Source organism: Ictalurus furcatus, chromosome 25 (genome assembly GCF_023375685.1).
Source record: "Ictalurus furcatus strain D&B chromosome 25, Billie_1.0, whole genome shotgun sequence".
Lineage (NCBI taxonomy): Eukaryota > Metazoa > Chordata > Actinopteri > Siluriformes > Ictaluridae > Ictalurus > Ictalurus furcatus.
The window spans coordinates 7,580,522-7,604,556 of NC_071279.1; the positions used below are offsets into that span (position 1 = coordinate 7,580,522).

At 40.5% G+C, this 24,035-nt stretch overlaps 1 protein-coding gene across 3 annotated transcripts in view; it reads right to left on the reverse strand.

Annotated features, from left to right (window-relative positions):
• nudt14 (nudix (nucleoside diphosphate linked moiety X)-type motif 14) overlaps positions 1-14,065 on the reverse strand; it is a 35,421-nt gene extending 21,356 nt beyond the window's left edge. The window contains exon 1 of one of the 3 annotated variants that reach the window (XM_053614081.1): positions 13,864-14,065. Coding sequence is in view for 1 of the 3 variants with exons in the window: in XM_053614080.1 (XP_053470055.1) it covers positions 13,702-13,782 (81 nt within the window). In the remaining 2 variants the exon portion in view is untranslated. The other 2 variants (XM_053614082.1, XM_053614080.1) reach the window with 2 other exon arrangements.
• Between the last annotated feature and the right edge of the window lie 9,970 nt (positions 14,066-24,035).

Genomic DNA, 24,035 nt, shown 5'->3' on the forward strand with positions numbered 1-24,035 from the left:
TGACATGATTTGTATAAACTGTGAGTCAATAGAGAAGTAAACGTATACATTTATTTGTGTAAATAGGGTAAAACAGAGAAGTTAATGGCCATGTTTAAATTTATATCTGAACAAAAAAATGCATTTTTACTTAAAACAATTACATTTGGTTCAAATAATCCCCTGCCATTTCACCCCAAACAAGCAGTTTTCATTCAGAACTTAAGAGACGCATCGAGGAGCTCGGGCTCTTTGGAAACTTTAAGGAAAGCCTCCTGGGTGAAGCTCCATCATGGAATTGATTGAGAAGATGCCAAGGGTGGTGAAGCTTCGTCAGGAATACTATCGATTAGTATGAAACCATTTCTCTCTCTCACTGCATAATTCCATATGTGTATTTCACAGTACTAATACCTTCATTATTGTTCTAAAATAGTACAAAATAGTCAAATACAACGTAAACCCTTTAAATAAATTACACGTAAAGCACTTCACGGAAAAAAACAACAAAACGATGGCAATAATTTACACTGCGTGGTTTAAGCACAACAGCACTGCCAGCTGTGGTGAAGAAACATGGAGCTCTTGCATTAAGGACACGCATTTTTCCTTAGAACACTAAGGGAACATCAACCTTATCAAACACTTCATCTTGGCTCTTGTTCACACACGTTTGTTTCAGCAGGAGCTTCGGGTCGGTTTCACTTTGGAAAAAGAGCAGTCCAATCATTTTCTCTGCTAGAGGCCTTCCTTGTCTCATCGACAATCTACGATCTTGGTAATCAACCATTTAAAAGCTATGTGAATTTCTTTATTTCATTTGTGTACATGCACCGCAATTTATTTGATTTAATATCTATGTTACAGCGATCTAACTGGTAATATTCTGTTCATGTAGCTATGCCAATATTCTATTTATATAATTAAGTGCAAACTGTCTAACCTTAGATTAGATACGAATGATTAAATAATGGTAAAATAGAAGCAGCACGAGCATCAAGTCCGAGTCTTGTTCTGCATTTTACTCGGATGTTATACCAGTATAACTACATCCTTCCAACTCTTTAAACCACGTGACAATCAAAACCCCTCTCATACATGTGATCCATACAGTAGAGCTGAAAAACATGGGTGCCTGCTCCAAAAAACAAATTTGCTTATTAGCAATTAAATCAAATTAGCTTATTAGCAAGTAAAAAGCCCTCTTCACGTGCGTCGAACATTAGTACAGCTAAAAGGTCTCATTTACCAACAAACAACACTGCGAAGCAATTTCATGCAATTGTAATTTCCGCAAGTCGTTTTTCCGTTAAAAAAAAAGCACAAAAAACTCTGCAAGCTGCATCGCAAATTTTTTTAAAAGCCGCAGTGAAATCAAGCATTTTGGCCGCAAAAAATCACAAAATCCTGTAAATGCATTCATCTTAGCTGAACAGCTATTCATACATTATTTCACTACCTTAGCTACCACTTTATAGTGTTTATAAAAATAACCTTTTTTAGCCCGTATAAAAGCATTCATATGTCACATGAATTGAACATTTGAAAATACCCCTCAATCCAGCAATCACGTGACTAAGCTGTAAATGTAAGTATAAATGCAAAAATCTTTTCAGGATCATAATAGTGCCTGAAACACAACAGTTGGCCGAGGTGGTTGAAAATGGCTGGATTGGTTAGTGATGCCTATTCAGTTAGTAATGGCTAGCTTGATTAGTAGGCCAGCAGGGTAACGCTAACAAAACATCTGTTAGAACACGGACAATTACTAAAACCTAACAACAGACGTTTTGCTATTCAAACAATGCAACCCCTCGTCCTGGCCTAACGCCCGGAGCATGACCTACGCAATCAGAGTGGCAGGACAGCTCGGTTAATAAATACCAAATCTCCATTAACGGAAATGTTCATGCTTAACCCGAGGCACTGGACTAAAACAACAGTGCAGGGAGAGTGACTCTGCATGCAGCTTCAGTAAGCGACGTGCGGCCAGAGAGGCCCAGGGGGTCACTGCTGCTCGTGCTTATAACACACATTCCGGCTCCAAAGCAGGCTCTTTTGGAGGGAAAATTTGCATAGGTATGTCAGATGTTTGCAAATAGTCTCATTTGACATAGACGTGACCGAAATCCCTCGAAGAGAGCTTCATGGCAGCCGTGATGTTTTACACTGAAGAAAACTTTCAATCAAAAAAGTTCAATTATACCTACAAACTGTGATTTTCTTAATTAAAACACATCCCTGGAACCGGATTAAGCAGTGTTTTTTTTAAAGGTGTTAAATGACAACACACATTTAAAAATAGCACACACACCTTTTGCTTGAGCTAATTCCCGTGCACCTCAGAGGCTTCTTGTAAGGAATCAAGAAGTATAATAAATGCCTGTTGTAATGCACGCCAGGGCAGAGGTGTTTACCCTGTTCCTCAATACTTCAAAGTGAGCCACACATTTTTGTGTAGGCGTGAAATCCATCATTTCTTCCAACTGGCCAAGGTGAGTAGGGATAAAAACGACCCATCACTGGCAAGTGTGTACTTGAGTGCATAGTTGTGGAGGAGGAAGTAGGCATGTTCAGATAGGGGCTAGCAATACAAGATGGCTGGTAAGCTTCCAAGTGGGTACCTCCAGGTCCACAGTCCACACGCCAACCCACAGACATACTGGAGGTACATGTGCATGCAAAGATGTGGTCTTGTGTAACTTATTCAGGCATTTCTTTATCAGTAATACCTGGAAATACAGCTGCATAAAACTGTGATGCAATCATGACTGCTTTTCACGAGCCCCTGGGATCAGATTCCACAAAAATGAAAACTATTAGCTCCCGCTAACTCTGATAATCATGACAGCTGACCAGAGCAGACTCACTAGAGGGAAAGACATGCAAGTTCATACAGAGCTGGTGAGTCAGTAGCATGAAGGCACGGAGCTGACACGACACGCCCGGAAAGTGCAAGTGATGCACAGGCCGTCATCCAGCCGCATGCTCTTACAAGAAAAGCACAATTCGACTGAGGCCTTGAGGCTGAGAAAACAGTTTTAAAGTGGAACCTTAGGTTTACAGAGCTCCTCTATAATTACTGCCAAAGATCTTGCTGCATCATCAAACAATGCCGGAGCATTTCCAAGTATTTTCGCCTTTGGCCAGTGTCAAACAAGTGCTTCTGCTCTAAGCCCTAATCAACCCGTTTGAGATCACTTCACGTGAGGACAAATACTACTGTATGAAAACGTGCACTTGTGTCTGGTTCATCATAACAAAAGCTCATAAAGCTAAACCCTCATTTAAATCACTTGTAAAATAGTTACAAAATGAGAACAGAAGGTAAGTTTTCTGTTTTACAATCCAGCATAGTGTACGACAACAGTTGTTATTTGTTCTTTTCTTTTGAATTTGACTATAAATAAGAGAAACAAGATCGATCGAATAAAGATATATATATAAATTGTTAGGAGGTATATTTTGGCAGACCTTATTGTTCAACATAACTGAATATAATAGAGTCATATAATGTACATAAAGAACAGCATTTAGTAATCCAAGGGCTTTTCAGAGATGCATTTTGGCAATGAGAGCAAAGTGAGAGGAAGCTTCAGAAAAAATGTTTAAAAATATACAGAGCCCTCCACTAATATTGGCACCCTTGGTAAATATAAGCAAACACGGCTGCAAACGGACAATTGCCAACAAAACACAGGTTTATATTTATATATAAATCTTTGTTTTATATGTGTGCAACAATTATTGGCACCCTTTTAGTCAGTACTTTGTGCTATCTCCCTTTGCCAAGACAACAGCTCTGAGTCTTCTCCTATAATGCCTGATGAGGTTGGAGAATACATGGCAAGGGATCTGAGACCGTTCCTCCATACATAATCTCTCCAGATCCTTCAAGCACTGGTGGACTCTCCTCTTCAGTTCACCCCACAGGTTTTCTATGGGATTCAAGTCAGGGGACTGGGATGGCCATGGCAGGACCTTGATTTTGTGGTCAGTAAATCATTTTTGTGTTGATTTTGATGTATGTTTTGGATCATTGTCCTGCTGGAAGATCCAACCACGGCCCATTTGAAGCTTTCTGGCAGAGGCAGTCAGGTTTCCATTTAATATCTGTTGATATTTGATAGAGTCCATGATGCCATGTATCCTAACAAAATGTCCAGGTCCTCTGGCAGAAAAACAGCCCCAAAATATTAAAGAGCCCCCACCATATTTAACCGTGGGCATGAGGTACTTTTCCATATGTCTACCTCTCCGTGTTCGTCAAAACCACCTCTGGTGTTTATTACCAAAAAGCTCTATTTTGGTTTCATCTGAGCATAGAACCCGATCCCATTTGAAGTTCCAGTAGTGTCTGGCAAACTGAAGATGCTTAAGTTTGTTTTTGGATGAGAGTAGAGGCTTTTTTCTTGAAACCCTTCCAAATAACTTGTGGTGATGTAGGTGACTTCAGATTGTAGTTTTTGGAGACTTTCTGACCTCAAGACACAACTAACTTCTGCAATTCTCCAGCTGTGATCCTTGGAGATTTTTTTGGCCACGCAAACCATCCTCTTCACAGTGCGTTGAGACGATATAGACACACGTCCTTTTCAAGGTCAATTCATAGCATTTCCAGTTGACTGGAACTTCCTAATTATTGCCCTGATGGTGGAAATGGCCATTTCCAATGTTTGTGCTATTTTCTTATAGCCACTTCCAATATTGTGAAGCTCAACAACCTTTTGTCACACATCACAGCTATATTCCTTGGTCCTACCCATTGTTATGAATGACTAAGGGAATTTGGCCTATGTGTTACCTCATATTGCAATACAGGCATATTTTTTTTCTTACTCATTATTTTGGTATCGCAATACACAGGACATTGCTATCAAAGTCAAACTTTTAGTATTGTGACAACTCTATAGGACATACAATTGCTACATAACAGTTCATCAAAAACAGTTCTTACATACAGAGTATAAACTGACATGAAACCACTACTACTGTCATTTCCAACCAAACTGCTCATGGTCCACGCGAGGACATCGGTTTGTCTAGTCAAGTTGATCAGTATAACAACACAATGTTACATCACTGCTGAGAAACACTAGCCTACAATGACTTGCTGACATACCAGTTTCTTTTGTAGGCTATCCTGTCTATCCCCATGCAGGCCAAGGACTGTGCATGGTGCACGTGCAGATGGTAAGGCTCCTCATTATCAGGGCCACTCACTAAGTAAGTGTGAAAAGCCCTTTGGGACCCTGGGAATCCCCAAAGACATTGATTACGACAGAGATTAGAAGGCCAAAAGGAGGGGGAGATAAAACCTCAAAATTAATGTTCTTCCCCTGGCCCTACTCGCAATAAAGGATCAGAAGTGAAAGGGGATGGCGAGGTAGGCCTTGTACTTTTGGATGCTTAAAGTCTAATTACCATCAACTACCAGTTTATAATGCTGTGACCCCAGCAGCTGTCATGAATTCAATTGCCAGCATGCTGCCGTTTACAATTAGGGCCTTTAATTCCCACCATGTGCTGTACAACTTCTCAGGATTTAAAGCCCTCATCACGCTCCGTCCCCACCAGGCAATCACACTCAGCCAGTATTAGAAATGAGTATTCATGGGGGTAGAGATGCAAACTGAGTGTGTGGCTGAAGAGTGCAGGTGGCAATTAAACCCCTGCAGACATTACGCATGAGAGGAAAGATGGAGCCGCTGATGTGTTCAAAGCACCAACTAGAACACTGTTGGATTGCCTCAGAATTTATAAAGGATAAGAGCAGATGATAGTCATCAGACCAGCATTGCATTATGATCTGTCGCAAACCTATAATGGACAAGGGCTGGGAGTTACACCGCTACTGAAGTGAATGTTGGTATAACGCAATGCCACGTTATTTTACCACATCAGAAACATCCTCAGCACGAGACAAAACAAACATGAACTTGTACAGCTTAAATAATTAGCAGAAATTTACATGCAGTTTTTAAAAAGTACTATTAACAGTTTACAGTGATGCTGCAGGCAGATTATTATTGCTGGACAACATGTATCTAACACTACATTACCCAGGTGAGTGGTAAAAATTAGAGATGCACCGATACTAAATTTCTCAGCCGATACCGATAACCGATTATTCAGAGTGATATCGGCCGATACCGATACTTCTGCCTTTTACACCTTCTTTTAAATTAATAATAATTAATTCCACAATTGTGAAAGATTCCACAATTATTCTCTCCATTTCAACAAGTTGTTTCACAGTAATTGGTCTCATAAACAGAAAACACATTACTCACATTAACATTAACACATGAACTAAATTCTGAAGATTAAAGTAAGATTTCTTAACTTATTGAATGTTATTCATTCATATTAACATTGACCGAATTGTAAAAAAAAAAAAAAAAAAAAAAAAAACCTCCCTGTTAGTCTCACATTCACTCACCACAAACACAAGCATTTCTACTTCATCACTGACACCAAACTGGTAATATATAATATCAACTTTTTTTTTGATGATATGAACTCATATTAACGTTAACTGGATATAAAATATACTACTCTACAAATATATTTTCCTGTGCAATATTTACTTTTGTCAACCCATCTTCATTTAAATCTTTCAACGGTGTACAGGAGCTTTAATTCAGAGCTAGCAGCGTGGGGAAAAAATAATAAATTAGACTCGACGCTGAAACCCGTGCTTCACTGCTGCAGCGTCCGGTGTAAAATTTCAGCCGTGCGGAGATTACGGAGGTTACAAACTGCAGTTTTGTCGTCATTCCACACAAGAGACATCGTCTTTACACACAGCACGAAATCGATGTGTTTTCCCGCCCTCTTTTGATTGACAGGATATAATCAGCCGTGATCATCGGATGTTTTAAAACTATCAGCCGACGGCGTGAAAATTTGCCTTTATCGGCCGATACGATTATGGGCCGATACCTCGGTGCATCTCTAGTAAAAAATAGAGCTAGCTTTGCGAAACTTCGCTAAATTTAGAACGTGGAAATAAGCAAAAACGGGGTAAACTGAAGAAAGAACAAGTAAAAGAGAAGAAGACCAAGAAGTGTTTTGAACTCTCCAATATTAAAAGACATTTCTTGATAGCCCCGCCCCCTACTCCATGACTCGACACATAAACTCGTGCTACTGCTCTCGACTCGTGCAGGCTCCCTCGCTTTCTGTCAAGGTAAATGGATAATTATTTGAGTTCATTAACATGAAATAAAACCTATCAATGTACGTTACACTTAGCTAACATAGTGATAGTTACTGTAGAAGATGATTAAAATGCTGGTCTGCTCTCTCCTGCGCTAGTCACTGCAGATGTTCAAAAACTTTACCTTAAGATCCACCATCCAGCTGAGTTTTCATGATCGATGCAGCTCCCAACTGCACAGCTGGTAATATTATTATGCCCTCTTGTACTCTCCTTAAACCGAAAATGGTGGAAATGCTTGTTTTAAGTCGTTTTATAGGCCATTGGTTCTGGACAATTACATGATTTATCACAATATTTTAAAATGGAAAACCACATGCAGGAAATAATCAATATCACACAATCATAATGTGAGCATTTGCTTTCTTGTACTGGTTTAGTATAGTTTAGTGTAAACATCTGTATTGACAGTCAGGTTATTATAAACATGTATTACCACTCTAATCACTCATTCATAAAGTCTAGATTTAACCGACGTCAAATATAGCCACTGTGCTGTTTAGATTATAGGAATACACTGCAAAATATAGCATAAATCTTACATTTTGTAGTTTTTATAGCTTGAACCCACAACTGTGCCAGGCAAAATAAGCTTATTTTTATTTCAAATAGCGGTGTACAGGCATGTTGGAGGCAGTGCCACTGCTGTCTGAGGCAAAATGAGCTTAAAGGGCCGCAAACTGAACAACGTCTAATGAATGACATTTTAGTTTAGTTTCAATTATTATAATTTTTTTTTTTTAATATTCCATAAATCAAGTTTACATGCATATAACTGATATACAGCGAGATATACAGATGGGTATATATACAGTCTGAGTGATTCATATAAATATGAGCAATATTTTTTTAAATGTGCAATATGAAAAAAATACGAAAAAAGATTATATACAATATATATATATATATATATATATATATATATATATATATATATATATATATATATACACACACACACACATACACAGAAATATAAATATATATACATATTCTGTTCTTCCTTACAATGGACTGTGTCAAGGAGCAAAGCAATTGCACATTTCCAGACAACCACACCAACAATGGCACACACCACCTCACTTGTGTGCGCAGGTTAATAACAGACTGTGCACTGCTTCAGCATAAACAGTCCAAATCACTAAGGTAAACAATACAGCTTTAATGACATCAAGTAGCAACCAGTGTAACAGAACCCAACAGCTATCAAACAAACCTCTCACTGTATAAACAAGCAGAGGACGCCTCCTTACCGAGCACAAGCTGCCTCTACAAACGCACGCACTCAGTGTAGAAATTAATAAGCACTAAAGTACAGAACAGAAAGGAGTTTACCAAATGAGGGAAAAAACATCCAGTTTTTCCTGAAACAAAATAAGTGTGTGTGCTTGTAAATTACATAGGGAGGCTAGGAAGAGCTTAAAAGGGCTTTGTGGGTTTAAAACCTCAACTCTTGCGCACCAGAGAACAGAATCAGGAATAAAAGAAAGAAGAACAAGACCGAGCAGAGCAGAGGGAGTTCAGTCTGTGTCCATCTGCTGTCTTTACCACCACACCCCCCTAAACACATCCACTCTCCTTCTACACCACCCTACAGGTGTAAATGCTCAAATTAGCCTTTTATCCTCTAGCCTTCATACACAGCATGGTGCAAATCAACAGCTTATGGCTATTAGACCACCATGTCTAGGCCCTTCTATGAGCTTGCTGCTTTCTCTGCCACTTCCTAACAATTTAGAGCCTTGGCTACAAGAGGCGTGATGAAAATATTGATCAGTTCTCTTCCAAAGACACTTTAACTTACAGGAAAAAAACTACAAGAACACTATTCTAAAGAAAGACAACTGCACTTTATATTACCATGTGAGTGATTTATGAAGTCTTTTAGAGCCCCTAAAAGTCATTGTTCCCATGAACAATCCATAATCTCACAGGGAAGTGATACACAGGACATAAATACAATGCCATGAGTGGCAAGTGAAAACGCCCAGCTACAGTACTGAAGCTACTCCACGCAGTGGGAAAATGTTCTCCAACTAGTTGCCACCCAGCTCTCACCATTATATAGCTCATAGATCTCAGACAGGCTCAGAGGAAGTAGTTTGAGGTTACCAGCAAACGAAGGCCATACAATGTTGGGAAATAAACATGGCTATTTTATTCACTCGCTCCCATAAGATGGGTGGTAGTGCTACGGCGCTGGCGACATGTTCCCCCTGCAAATCCCATGAGAAATCCCATGAGAAATCCCATGAGAGTAATAACTAGGCCAGAATATGCTAGAAAAGGCTGCTACTACTGATAAAGCAGAACACACATGATGTTTAAAAAAAAAAAAGCCATACAATATTCCATGCGTTAACAAGCTGACTACCAAAACAATAGAACTGAAACGCATGTCTGTAAAGCACCTTTCCTTCACCACAGCCGATTAGTGGAGTGTCAACAAAAGAGGACATGCCCTATCATCAGAAGAGGTCAAAGGACATCATTGAGCTCATTGACCACCTCTGCTGCCATCTGACATAGCCATCTCACCATCAGCTGGAGCATACTATTCTTTTTGTTTTGTTTTTTACTTATCTGTGAAGATGCGTAAACTGGCTGACATGCAATGCTTTCAGAATGGCACCCATGGGAAAAAGATCTTGCTCAGTCTATCCTTTATATTGCTCATCAGGATCTGATATTTTAATCACCTCTGTTCTTTCTCCCAAACATCTGCCCATTACGAACACCCAGCGATCTGGTGCTTGACCAATGACCGTCACATGTTTCCTTGTCTTCTTCACCCTTTGCTCACTCCAGCGTGCCTGCCCCCATTGTTCCTCATCTGTTCTTCCCCACCAGATCTGCACCATTGTCCATCCGCCAGCCCCTGTCCTAATCCACCACCTCCTCCCACCTCTCCACACCATGCTCTCTTTGATACCCCTCCTCTCTGGCTCAGACCCCTGTGGCTAAAGCAGCAGGTTGGCAGCTGGAACAGTTGACCGTGTTGGCTCAGCTGCTGGCTTACAAGACATGAACGAATCCCAGGTTTGCACGAGAACCACTCTGGACACTCTGTGTGATGTGAATTTCGTTATCCAATTTCTCGACTAATCAATTAGGGCTTAATCTACCAATGGGTCAGCATTTGATGACTACGGTAATCAACAGTTCTACAAAGAGAAAGGCCAATCAAACTATCTAAATTTGGACCAGGCACAGGTCAGTAGATTCATAACTATTTAATTAATTCAAACACATAGTGAAGGTCCTTGAAATGGATGTGTGGCAGTGGATTTCCACTGTGTGAGAAACAACTAATTTGGCAACCTTAGATGTTGGTTGACTTTCCCCCAAGTGACAAAAGGTCCTGGATATCTGACAGCAGTAGAACCCACCTGAGAATGCTGTGTTCAGGTGGTCCAAGCAGTGCACATAGTGGTGGTCATATGAAGAGCTGCAGTTTGTAAGGAAGTTGGTGGCAGCAGTCTCCTGATACACAGTGCCAGCAGGGACATGTGGGTGGCACAGCACACTGACTCAGTGCTGCGGCTGCTGTAGCTGCTGCAAAATCTAAGGGGAGGGGGAGCTGCCACTTATCTAATGCAGCTCCTAAAAAATTTTTTTTAAAAAAAGACTATGCGAGGCTATTTGAATTTTAGCTTTTAAGGCACCTTTTCCCTCCTTTTAAGCTTGGTCTGTGGTATAGGTGACATGAGTGAACTAAGTGGATAATTCCTGTACAAGCCAAGAGATTAACTGTATGAGCGTGTTGCAACATCGCAGGCTGACAAATTCTGAGGGTGCCAATCATGCCTACAGCATGACCAAGGTCAGAGCCAGCCCTGCTCTTATCAACTATAAAATATATTCAACTTCAGTACCCACTTTATTCTAAACAGGGTCACAGTGGATCTGAAGCCTATCCCTGGAACACTGGGCGTGAGGTGGGAATACACTGTGGATGGCGCTCCAGTCCATTTTCGGGCACCATGAACACACGCATTCACACACTCAAAACACACCTACTGGTATGTTTTTGTAAAGTTTGAGGAAAGCGGAGGAGGAAACCCATTTGGACAGAGAGAACATGCAAAACTTCACACAGGATCCGAGCTCAGGATCGAACTGGGGACCCTGCAGCTGCGAGATGGCAATGCTAGAGTACCTGTGGCACCACCCAGCTATAATATTGAGAACATTGTTTCACTTTAAACATTTGCCAATCATGACTAAAATTATCGCGCTCAAGTGGAATTAAACAAGTACTAACTCTACTAACCTAAAACAACTACTACTAACTAGAGAGAAGAAACGTAGGTTCTTAGAGGTCAATGAAATGAGCCTTCTTTTCTAACAACTGAATGACAGAGGTCTTATTTTGATACGGTGACAAGCCATTTCACCATCCATGTGGCCAGCTCAAAGTTTTACATATTATACTTTCAATTTTCACTTATGAATATTACAACACATTAAAAACTCAATATACTCTGAACTTCCTCTGTCTTTTACCTTTCACAACATTTCCATTTTTCACAGAACTGAAAATACCCTTATCATATCGTGAGCCGATTACCCAACGTTGTCTCAACAGGGTCTGCCCCAAGTTTTGCTAATGACACCGATCTGAAATTTTGCTCTTCCAGGACACGTGAGTTGTCAATGGCCTGAGAGTGATTTCCCCATGCAACATGCATCACCTCGTCGACTCTGCGTTACCGAAATGAGTGAGAGTCCCATGAGCATGGAGTGTGATTGCGCCATGCGTTCTGTCCATTCCGGCACCGAGCACCGGATGCGCCTGACTATAACGTCAGGCAAACAACAATAGGCCTAGACCTGGGGATTGCCGCTTTAACTTTAGAGGAAGCATTACTACATAGTTAAAAATGCACATAGTGCCAAGCACAGATGGAGAACAACAATCAGAGAGGAAGCGACTACAGGTGCCCTGTGAAAACCGAGCACTTAATGCATGTCAGGACAACAGAAGGAAAAAAAGACGCTGTATCAGGAAATGTTGATGAATTTGCTGAAAAGTTTACTGCAGCTCTGACATCCGGTAGAATACAGAGGGAGGAATAAATTTGTTAACAGTAATGCATTCATGAATAGATGACAAAGGTTACAATGACAGAAAAATAGCCTATTATGCGTAAGATTAAGGTTTAGTTATAATAGCAAACATCTTTGGGGACTTAATGACAAACATAAGAGAAAACCCTTGCTGCCTTATTTCAATGAGAATAGCCGAAACATTTGCAAAACTTTTATTTGTAGAAAGTAATAAATAAATAAAGAAATAACGAAATAAAAATACACACCGTCATGGACAAAAGGATCCACAATGTGTTTACAGACCTTCTGCAAACGTCATGGAGTCATTTGTAGTATTCAAATAATTTAGGAGCTTTTTGTTGTTGTTGTTTTTAACATATTAATACACTTGCACCTTTTCTCATGCAAATGCTATTTTTCACGTCATTCACGCAATTTTTCATATTCACTAAGTCCACGACTCTCACAACTGGAGTCTGCGTGTAGCCATAATGGCATTTGTGTCGTTCATCTTTTTATTTTCATGAATTTCATAGCAATAGAGATCACGACCTACCACTACCAAAGTTCCTATAGTTGCAACAGTTATTATTTAGCTATTATAAACCTAACTCACAGATCACTACCATCGAAAGGGTTCGATTATAACCTTAAAAACAAGCAGAAAATAATCTCTCTGTTTGAACCCAACTGTGACTGTACTCAAACTAGAATAAGAAATATTCTTCTTAATGCATAATATGCTGTTTAAATGATTGTATATTAAATATACAACGATGTAAACTAAATATGTTGAATCTACAGTGTGTCCAAAATAAATATATAAACATGCATTATGATTATTTGATTAAACAACTGTGATATGATCATAAAGGGATCTGAATACATACATACACATGCATACACACACATAATATATATATATATATATATATATATATATATATATATATATATATATATATATAAAAGCTAGCCTGCTTTGAAACCATGTATACTGGAGAGCAAGGGAGAAAGGGATTCCCCCTGTAGCTTGTTAGCATGATGCTAGCCAAGCTACACCTCAAGGTTTGTTGTTTATTTTCAGCGACATGTTTACGACACACACACACACACACACACACCGCCACACACACAAACACACACACACACACACACACACACAGTACACTGCGCAAAATCAACCGCTTGACCCCGAGTTAGACAAAATATGACTCTGAAGCACGAAGACGCCGTTAACAGCAGGGACATGGAGAAAAGGAGAAAGGGAGGATGGGAGAAAAGGAGAAAGGGAGGATGGGAGAAAAGGGAGGATGGGAGAAAAGGGAGAATGGGAGAAAAGGAGAAAGGGAGGAAAAGAGAAAGGGAGGATGGGGGCTGGGCTATTAGCCGGAAAATGTGCAGTGTGACAGATGACAGCATGCGAGTGAGCTTTATTTCCGACTCACCTGGCTATAATGCACCGTGAACGGTTTCAGATAATTCGAGCTGGTGCACGGAACCACCTCAACATTATTAATCTGCTCCATGGTTCACGCACACATGCACACACACACACGCGCGCGCGCACACACACACACATATACATACACACACACACACTTCCTCACCGGTGTTCCTCAAAACAGAAAGCTGAACCGCAGCCCTACTCCAGCTAAATGTGATGTCTACGGAAGCCTGTGAAGTACATAATAATAACGCAGTTACTTGCTGCAAAGCGTGCGCGTGTCGTGCTAGTGCTCATTTAAAGCGTTCACAGTGTAATAGGGTCTCATTCTGAGGCCGTGGATTTGCAAACCGAACCAAAAACAAAAACGGTGTTATAGTAAACATTTTTTTTTCTCACTGGTTCTGTAAACTGAAGTGAAAAAGCGGAGCAGTTATTTTCCCGCCCCGGAGTGAGACCTAAGGAATTTTTGGCGCGCGAACGAAGCAGCGTACGGCTCGTGTCTTCAGCGCCCCGCCCCCTCTCCCGCCAACACTTATACACCTCTTTCAGGTGTAACGTAACACCACCACACCAACCCTCTGAGTGATGTTAATGCATGTTCTACATTTTCTTTTCACCTAGACTTTTTCTTAGTCATATAAGCGTGCATGTCAGTGCTGGAGAACCTTGGGGCGTATTCGTGTGAAGAGTTATGTTTATGATTTATGTGGAATTCTTAACAAATCCAAATATGGTAAATGGTCTGCACTTATATAGCGCTTTATCTTAGTGGTTCCAAAGCGCTTTACACTGTGTCTCATTCACCCATTCACTCACACACATTCACACACCAGTGGTAGAAGAGCTGCCATGCACAGCGCTAAGTTGCTATCTTGGAGCAACTTGGGGTTCAGTGTCTTGCCCAAGGACACTTCGGCATGTGCAGTCATGTGGGCCGGGAATCGAATCGCCAACCCTACGATTAATGGATAAGCCGCTCTAACACCTGAGCTACATACATTAAATATGTAAATAGATTTCGAACAGGTTTGGATTTGTTCAGAGTATCACATAAATTCCTTTATACTTAACTCTTTACACTCCTTAACTAATACTTAGTTAAAGCACATTTTGCTTGTAATACAGCATTTTATGGGTAAGCGTCTACCAACTTATCGCCTCTTGATTTGACGATTTTATTCCACTTTTTCCAAACTGTAAGTGGATCGACTGTGCACAGCCCTACTTCAAGTCATTCCACGGGTTTTTGACAGGATTTAGATCGGCACCATAACAAAACATTCATCTTCTTCTTCTGAATCCATTCCTTTGTTGAATTGGATTTGTGCTTTGGGTTCTTATTGTGCCAGAAGGTAAACGTTTTCTTGGCTTGTGATCTGGAGCTATCCATGATTCCCTCTGTGTTGACTAGCGCCTCAGTCCCAGCCGAGGAGAAGCAGTCTCACAGCGTGATGCTGCCAGCACCATGCTTCATCGTGGTTTTGGTGTTCTTTGGGTGATGAGCTCTACTGTTTTTGCACCAAACATATATTTTAGAATTATGCCCAAAAAGTTCTACCTTGGTCTCATCAGACCATAACACATTTTGCCATGTTTTGGCTAAATTTAGGCAGCTTGGATGTTTGTTTGTTTTTTTTCATGAAAAAAAGCTTTCATCTTGCCACCATACCCCGTAGCCCAGACATATGAAGAATACGAGAGATTGTTGTCACATGCAGCAGTATATATTTCTGCATTTCCTGTAATGTTGCTGGAGGTCTCTTGGCAGCCTTCCTGATAAGTTTTCATTTTGTCGCTTTGTCAATTTTGGTGAGACGTCCTGTTTTTGGTAATGTAACTGTGGTGCCCCATTTGTCAAGTTCTTAATGATGGCTTTTACATGTTCCATGGTACATCTAATGTTTTGGAAATTCTCTTGTACCCATCTCCTGATCAATAAATGGCACACTTATATTGCGCTTTTATCCAAAGCGCTTTACACTGTGTCTCATTCACCACACTCACACACCAATGGTAGCAGAGCTGCCATGCAAGGTGCTAACTTGCCATCAGGAGCAATTTGGGGTTCAGTGTCTTGCCCAAGGACACTTCGGCATGTGGAGTCACGTGGGCCGGGAATCGAACCACCAACCCTACGATTAGTGGACAACCCACTCTACCAATTGAACCACAGCCACCCTGGCTATACATTTCGGCAGTGAGTTCCTGTACATGCTTTGTAAGCTCTTTAAGGAACATGGCTTCAGCAGTCAGATGAAAACAAGATGACAAGAAAATCCTACAGAAACAGCTGATTTTTATTTGGGGTTAATCAGAATCACTTCACTGATAACAACTGTATGATAATTACATTTGTACATGAGTTTTACTGTGATTGGTTCATTCAAAGCAAAGTCAAATGTTCCATTATAAAATGATGTTTTGAATCAGGTTATTGTATGTTTTTTCTTTTTTCCCCTGAAACTTTTCTGTTTGTTTAAATTTTGTTGGTTACCATATCATTCGCCTCGCTCTACCGGGGTTGGAGGTTCAATTCCCACCTCTGCCGTCTGTGTGGGAGTTTTCATGTTCTCCCCGTGCTTCTGGGCTTACCTCTGGGTACTCCAGTTTCCTCCCCCAGTCCAAATACATGCGTTGTTGGCTGACTGGCATTTCAAAATTGCATGTAGTGTGTGAATGGGTGTGTGAATGTGTGTGCGTGTGTGAATGTGATGGGTTGGCATCCCATCCAGAGTGTTCCCTGCATTGTGCCTTGAGCATGGAAATGGTATGGAAAATGGATAGATGGATGAATGGTTGCTATATCACATTAAAGGGTGTGTAGACTTTTTATATCCACTGTTGATTGGGATAGAGGTGGTGTTTATTCAGACTCATAAAATACATAATAAATTATATCCTTATAATTCAGTCACAGTTTGAGTGTGATTGTCAAGTTTTTAGTTTAGTTTTTAGACAGCTCTGGCTTTTCTAAAAGAGTAGAGATAAGCGACTCCAGGAGTCTTATCTGACCATATGCCTTATGCTACATCAAAACCAGCTGAAGAAGCTTAGCCATTCTTTGTCATGCTATGTTTTCTGAGGAGTCTCTAATTCATTCACCTTGCAAATTTTCTCTCTTACCCCTGCTCAACCTCTCTTTTTTGTCTTTCCTTTTTTCTGCTCAACCTCTCGGAATATTGCATTGCCAAACACATGTTTTGGGTTCCACGTGTTAAATGTAGACTTCTGAAGTGCAGCACACTATGGCTTAATGAATGAAGAAATGAATTTAGCTGTTATGCCACATCAAGACACTTCATCTTCTTGTCCCTTTGAGGAAGAGCTGAAAATAGGTTTAACTGGCCCAGTTTCTGCCAGAGAACATTCAAGGTAGAAATCAAAATGAAATGAATGATGCATTTGGTACATGTTTTAGCCTGAAGGTGAAATTGTACAAAACCCCAGTTTATGAGCTCTAAAGTGCTAATATAAAAGGTTTGATGATGATGATATCGATGTTTCATGTTTAGTAAGAAATTTATCCATCCATCTTATATGTGTGCAGAAAAGGTTTCCCCTTCAAATGCAGCTAATCACCCAAGACATGTTTGCTGCCTGGATTTTGTCAGTTACATCGGTATTATAGCTACAAGGCTAACATGGCTAAGTGAACATAGATTATGAACACAAATTAGCACCATGTAAACTATATGCCAAAATCATCATATACCTCAAATATGGCTCCCAGTAGAACTTGTCAGAACTTGTTTCTATTGATGATTATGGTGCTGACAAAAGTGCCCAGGATAGCCTCAGATTTCTGTTCTTAGCCAACAGGAGTGGAATCCATAGTGGTCTTCTGCTGTTGTAGCCTATCCACCTCAAGGTTTTATGTTGTGTTCATGCTGAGATGCTTTTCTGCTCACCACAGTTGAAAAGAGTGATTTTTTTTTTGAGTTACTATATCTTTCCTGGTAGCTTGAAACAACCTTCCACCTCTCTTATCAACAACACCTTGTTTCCACCCACAGAACTGTCACTCACTCAGAGTTTTTTGCACCGTTCTGTGTAAAAGTCTAGAGACTGCTGTCTGTGAAATTCCCAGGAGATCAGCAGTTTCTGAAACACTCAAACCAGCCCTTCTAGTACCATCCATGCTACAGTCAAAGTCACAGAGATCATGTTTTTTCTTCATTCTGATATTGGATGTGAGCATTAACTGAATCTATTGAACTGTATCTGCATGATTTTATGCATTGTGCTGCTGCCACTTGACTGGCTGATTAGATAATTGCATGAATGTGCAGGTGTTCGTAATAAAGTGGACGGTGGCGGTGATCTTACCACCTAGTACCTCAACACTTCAGCAGCTGGATTCCATTTAAGAAAATATATATTTGTGCTATTCCTTATGACAGGATTGATTTGTATTATTTATTTACACCCATCTCTTTTTTTTAATCAAATGGGTTCTTAAAATTCTCTTTGTTTAAATAAATGTGTGTGTTCTGTGACCATTTTAAGCACTGTTTCAAGATATCAGTCTTTGAATCAGTACAGTACTTGTTAAAAGACAGAGTACAATGCCTTAAGTCTACACATTACACTCCCTATCCTGCTCACTTAATAATGGCCAGCTACCAGCCCTAACTTTGAAGGCTTTCTTTCCCACACGAACTGTTCCACCCATCCTCCAACTCACCACGATTTCTCAGCTGCAAGCAAGTTCTCATTTAATCCAAATGAGATCTTTTGACGAACACTGAACGAAAATGGCTTGTTAAGGAAGGAAATTAACTTGGTAGGGACCCTTGGGTGTGCCACTTTCCCCACATATTAGGGCTGACATAATATTGCATGGCACAGTTTTTGGGTTTGCCTATAATTATACTAATTACTGCAGTCTCAACATTCAGCAGCATGAACTGAGGATGTATAGAGGTGTTGAGTAGAGGGGAAGGTGTGTCACTGCCAGGATGCCCGGCCTTGGGGGAAAAGAGATGATGTCACTTAGATTGCAGTAGAGTTTTTTTGTCCACAACATTCCCTAAGCCACAATCTTCTTTGGCCAGTTTCCTTTTCAGCAGGCTGAGACTCCCACCCTCCATACACAAGCAGGATGTAACACTTTTGCCCACTGATTTACATCTAAATAAACACTGCAGAATGAAACAATGTGTATCTGGAAGGGAACATGGCTTTTCTTCTACACCCGGTCAATTGATATTGGCCCGATTAACCCAGACTGTAGGCTCCGATAAGCGCTTTGGGAGGGGAGCACTGACCTTGAAGGCTGGATAGTTCTGGACATACGGAGCGGTCCATGGTGTTCTCAAAGAGGTCAAGGGAAAAAAGAGAAGGAAAGCAGTATGACCCAAAACGGGAATCAGGTAGCATATTTAGCAACATGTACAGGTTGAACCCCTAATACCAGTGTGCTGCTGGTATGTATGCCTGGAAATTTTGATCTAGATCTGTAGAATATCATTGTTTCATGCTAAACAGCTTCAAGAAATCAAAGAGAGATTTTCGCAAAACATAGAATGCTACAGTATAAGCTGCAGCGGAGGCTTTTGACCGTAGATTTTTATTGGGGCAAGACCACATTAACAACGACATCGCCTCAAGAAAATTAAGTCAAGAGGCTATCAAACCTGGCTCCTCACTTATGGCTACTATCTAGTGAATTTTTAGAGTAATCCCATAATAGGCATTAATACAGTCATCCAGCGTACAGTGTAGCAGCTCGTTGTGAGCAGTGAAGTGCCTTTGTTCAACTGTGTTATACAGCAGATACAGCAGGTGCATTTTCCAGGTTTCAGCAAAAAAAAACATTTATAATCAATTAATATTTTGACATTGGAAAAGGTAGACACCCACAAGGTAACCTTTTGCTCATGCATTTCAGATTGATATACATTATCCAAACCATAAACCCCCTTTTCCAATCTTTCCAATATACCTTACAAAAGAAATGGTTCTGTACACGATAGACACATTATCATTTAGATTTAAATCTGATTATTTGCTAAAAAATAAATAAATAAATAAATAAATAAAAATGAAGGTATTGGTGGTGATGGAGTATTTTTAAACTAGCCCCTTGGCAACCCAGTCACGTAGTGCGTGGAAACATGGTGCAGTGTGATCCCTCCCCAATGGGCCTCTATTAGCACTTGCTGAAGTTCCTATTTTTAAGCACTAGGTGAAGCTCCCACATGACGCTGGTTAAGAACATGCCAAATGTGTCCAAAGCTTCATTAGTAAGACTATTAAGATTTGAAAATATAAAATAATTTTGATTTGTGTAACACTACTTGGTCACTGCATAATCCAATATGTGTTATTTTATAGTGGTAATTTCTTCATTATTATTCTAAAATCGAAGAAAATAGTAAAAATATAAGTAGGTTTGTCAGAGCTCTGGATCAGGGATTGACTCCTGAGCTTGGGTAACTGTCTGTGTGTCTTTTTTTGGGTTTCCTCATGGTACTCCAGTTTCCTCTCACTGCCTAAATACATGCTGGTATGTAGACTGGTGACTCAAAATTAAATGAATGTGCAGATGTTTGTGTGTAATGCCCTACAATGGACGTCATGCCTTGCTTCATGCCCTGGACTTATCCACAGTGTACAGTATTACTGCTCAGTATTCCACAATTAAATGTTATGCTAGGCTAACAGGTACAAATATATAAACAAATTGGCGATGTATGAAAATATAAGGTACATAAACACATTATATATTTATGTTTTTGTCCTGGAAAATGTTTCAGGAGCGTGCAACTTAAAATGCATAGTAAGTTATCCTAGCTCTGATTGTTACAGCTGACCCCTTATGAGTGCTGCTCTTTGTTGAGATATATTGTTTTTGAAATAGCACTGACACTGACACTGAAATGTGACAAATGGTAGTATACAAATACATCTATAACTAGATATCAGTTTCAACTACCCGACAGAAAACTAGTGCTTTAAAAAAGGGACTTACTATGCACGTGCAATCTTAGTGACGGTATACTGACTCTTTTCTATGTGGATCAAAGCGATTGACCTCATGTTGTAAATGTCCCCGGTCTCCCATATCCACTAAAGGTGAATGACAAATAGCTTTGAGATCATAGCACCCAATCACCTGCAGGCCTCCTCATAAGACCTCCCATATCTTATCTTAAATATCGTTTTAGCTAAGGGATCCCAGAAGAATGCTAAGCTTGGACTCATGTGAGCAGCCCAAAACGATACTGTCCATCTACCCATCCTGTCATTCCAAATTAGCTTCCATGGTGCTACAACGCAAACCAGACCATAGGAGGCCTTTCCACATTCAGGGTCATTGAAACATTCCTCACTTTTCTCTGTCTTTTTGTAGTCCTGTCTTTTTGACCTGTCTCTCACAGCAGTTTACTCACCATGAGCTTATCAGTCAGGGTCAAGCAGGGATTTGGCCATGTCCATGGATAAGAGAAAGAAGGCCTCTGGGAATGCACTTAGCTGAGGTGCCTGCTGCGTTTCTGTTAGCGCTCCCATGGTGTCCAACTTGACATGACGTCCTTAGCAGACCGAGGTCTCGACGGCCAGTCGCCATGTCAAGATGTGAACAAATGAGGTCAAAAATATCACACCACTTTCAGACACTTAACTGTCTTCATGCAGTGTTTGTTTAAACTGTTGTTGCAGTTTTAACTGGCCAGTGATTCAAGGAAGAAAGATTGACTCACTAGTTAGTTAGTTATTAGTAATGAAGCTTGTCTGTAGCGGCAACACAAATGACTAAGTGAAGCTTTTCCATTAAGTATATACGCAACAGATGTAACATGTATTAAAGCACTAGAAATCGATCATGATCCAACTATGGTCAAGTTACAGTACATACTCAATTGATATGATACTCTATGGGATAATGTTGACTTTGCCAATGCATACTGCTGGCATCAGATTGACATAGAGACACATATATTTAAACTGTAGTTATGTACTGTATACTGAGCACTGTGACGGAAAAGGTTTTCAAAGGAGTAAGTGTAAAATTGTTCTATGTATATGATATGATGCAGGCAGATGTGGGGTGTGCAGTAGGGGGCAGGATAAGAATTGCAGTTGCCCGTCACATCAAACGAGGTCCTATCCCTCCTCTTTTTCCAGGTAGGGCCTAAATAAAGGCAACCCGATCCGTGTGGAACTCACCTCTTGTGAATAGGCCTTCAAAGCGGCAGGCCTGTTGTCCATCCAAGGCCTTTGTAATGGAAACCTCTGCTGTTATTTTGTCCCTCGCATTTTCAGGCAGAGCTATTATTGTTCTCCCAGTCGCGGATGTGTTACCTAGACAAGGGTAGAAATTCCCGCTTTCGCCTCTTTATTTGGTGTAAGAATGGTTACCACTCCACCCAGGACTCACATTCAACTCATCAAGAACCAAATAGAAATGAGATAGAGTGCAATTAAGAACAGAGGAGAAAAATGTATATCCAGTGCAGGCTTGGGTGCCGTTATGATGGTGTACATGATATTTTTGGTGAAAGAGAGACGTATCAGACAGAAGTGATAGCAGTCAATGGGGATTAAAGGGCCACTGAGCTGATAAGCCCATTGAACTTTGATCCCTCTCTTAGTTTACTATGAGACAGCTGCCCCTTCTTTCTGCTATAGCGAGCCACTATTTTGATTGCCTTGAAAGTCTTATTTTGTTTTTTCTGCACATGACCCTACACAGGTATGCAGCCATGGTCACTCAAACTGTAGGGGCAGTTAGGTCAGGGCATAAATGGATGGTAGGCTTCATTCTTTGAAGTGTGTGTGTGTGTGTGGTGAGTGGTGGCTTATGTCCTGCATCACCATGGGAATGCATGTCCCCCTGCTAATTACTTGCTTGAATGGGTCTACAGAGACACTGTTAATGACACGTAACCCAATCTCCAAAAGCTGAGCTCCTCCATGGAAGGTGTAGTCTGCATACATGGTGGGAAGGGGTATAATGAAGAGGAGGAGGAGGAAGATGAGAGTTAGAGTTGAATAGAGGACCCGCAAAAGAACCATAGTATATAGTACGTTATGTGACACACTAAACCAACTGTTCAAGTGTAGAGGAATGACAGTCATGTGAGCCCTGTCTCTAATTCCAGAGTCCATTATGTACCCAAGTTAGGTTTGGTGGGTTGGTGGGGGGTTTGAGTTTTTCATAGAAATTTAATCATATAAAGGGTTGGTGAATAGTGCTGTATATGAAGGGGGTTTGGGGACAATGACAGAGGGGCCTCACTTGCAGCTGGTCTCATTAACTGCAGCCTAGGAATAATAATTACTGCTTTTGTCAAGGCAGTGGTATGTTAATGACACACTCTACCACAGTCATGTGATCGACTGAAGATGAAGAGCTCTACATGCGCAAAGTCAGCACAGGTGCAGCGCAAGGGTCGTCAGCTTGCAGTGAATCTCTCCAAGGAGGTCACGCTATCTCAACTTGGGCTCATTTGGGGCAGGCTTCGTCCGCTTCCACATGCCAGTTGTTTCTTCTCGAATTGGGCATCAAAACAGCTTTAGACTGTTGTGCTCATTAACCAAATAATTTATTAAAGATGCAGAGATATAACTCAGGAAACAGATCTACTGTTAATCACTAAGGAGCTGGATTCGTTAGTAGTGTGAAAAAAGAGGTTCACACCTTTGATGATCTATCAGCTTTCATTTTCACCTTGAGTTCAGAGAGAGAGAGAGAGTGTGTGTCCCCTGGAGCTATTTAAATCATCTCTATAAGCTAAAAATGGAAGAAAAGACAGCAAATCTATATACATTAGAAGGTGAGGGGGGTGGCATCAGGTGTCGAATTATACGTTCGTGTTGATAAGTGCAAATTGATAAACACAGATCAGTTTGTCGTGTTATACAGGCCTCACAGGGGACCACTGTGGATGTCACAGCCTTTTGAATTTAAATCAACTTTGAACACTGGTTTCTTTTTTATTCATAATGGAATATGTTCATTTTCAGTTCTTCCTTTGGGTTTGAGGAACAATAATCATAAAGCAACTGGTCATTTAGGAAAACTGATGTTTGGCCCTAGCACAGTCATTCCTGGCATTTACACTAAATCTTCATGGCCCAGTGTCTCAGTACTGAAGAAGAGACTATGCCATGATGAATGCTTTTCAGCTCTGTGTTGGTGTTCTTCTTTAGCCTTTTAAATCTAATTTAAAGAATATGAAGCAAAAACCTTTGCAAAAGCATAAATCGGTTATTAAAAAAACACATCTCTAAATTTTTCCGGCCATTCCCAAGAATAATCCCTTTAGTATAGCAGCACAGAAAGCGTCATAAGATGCCAAAAGTGCAACAATCCACCAGTCTGGACAG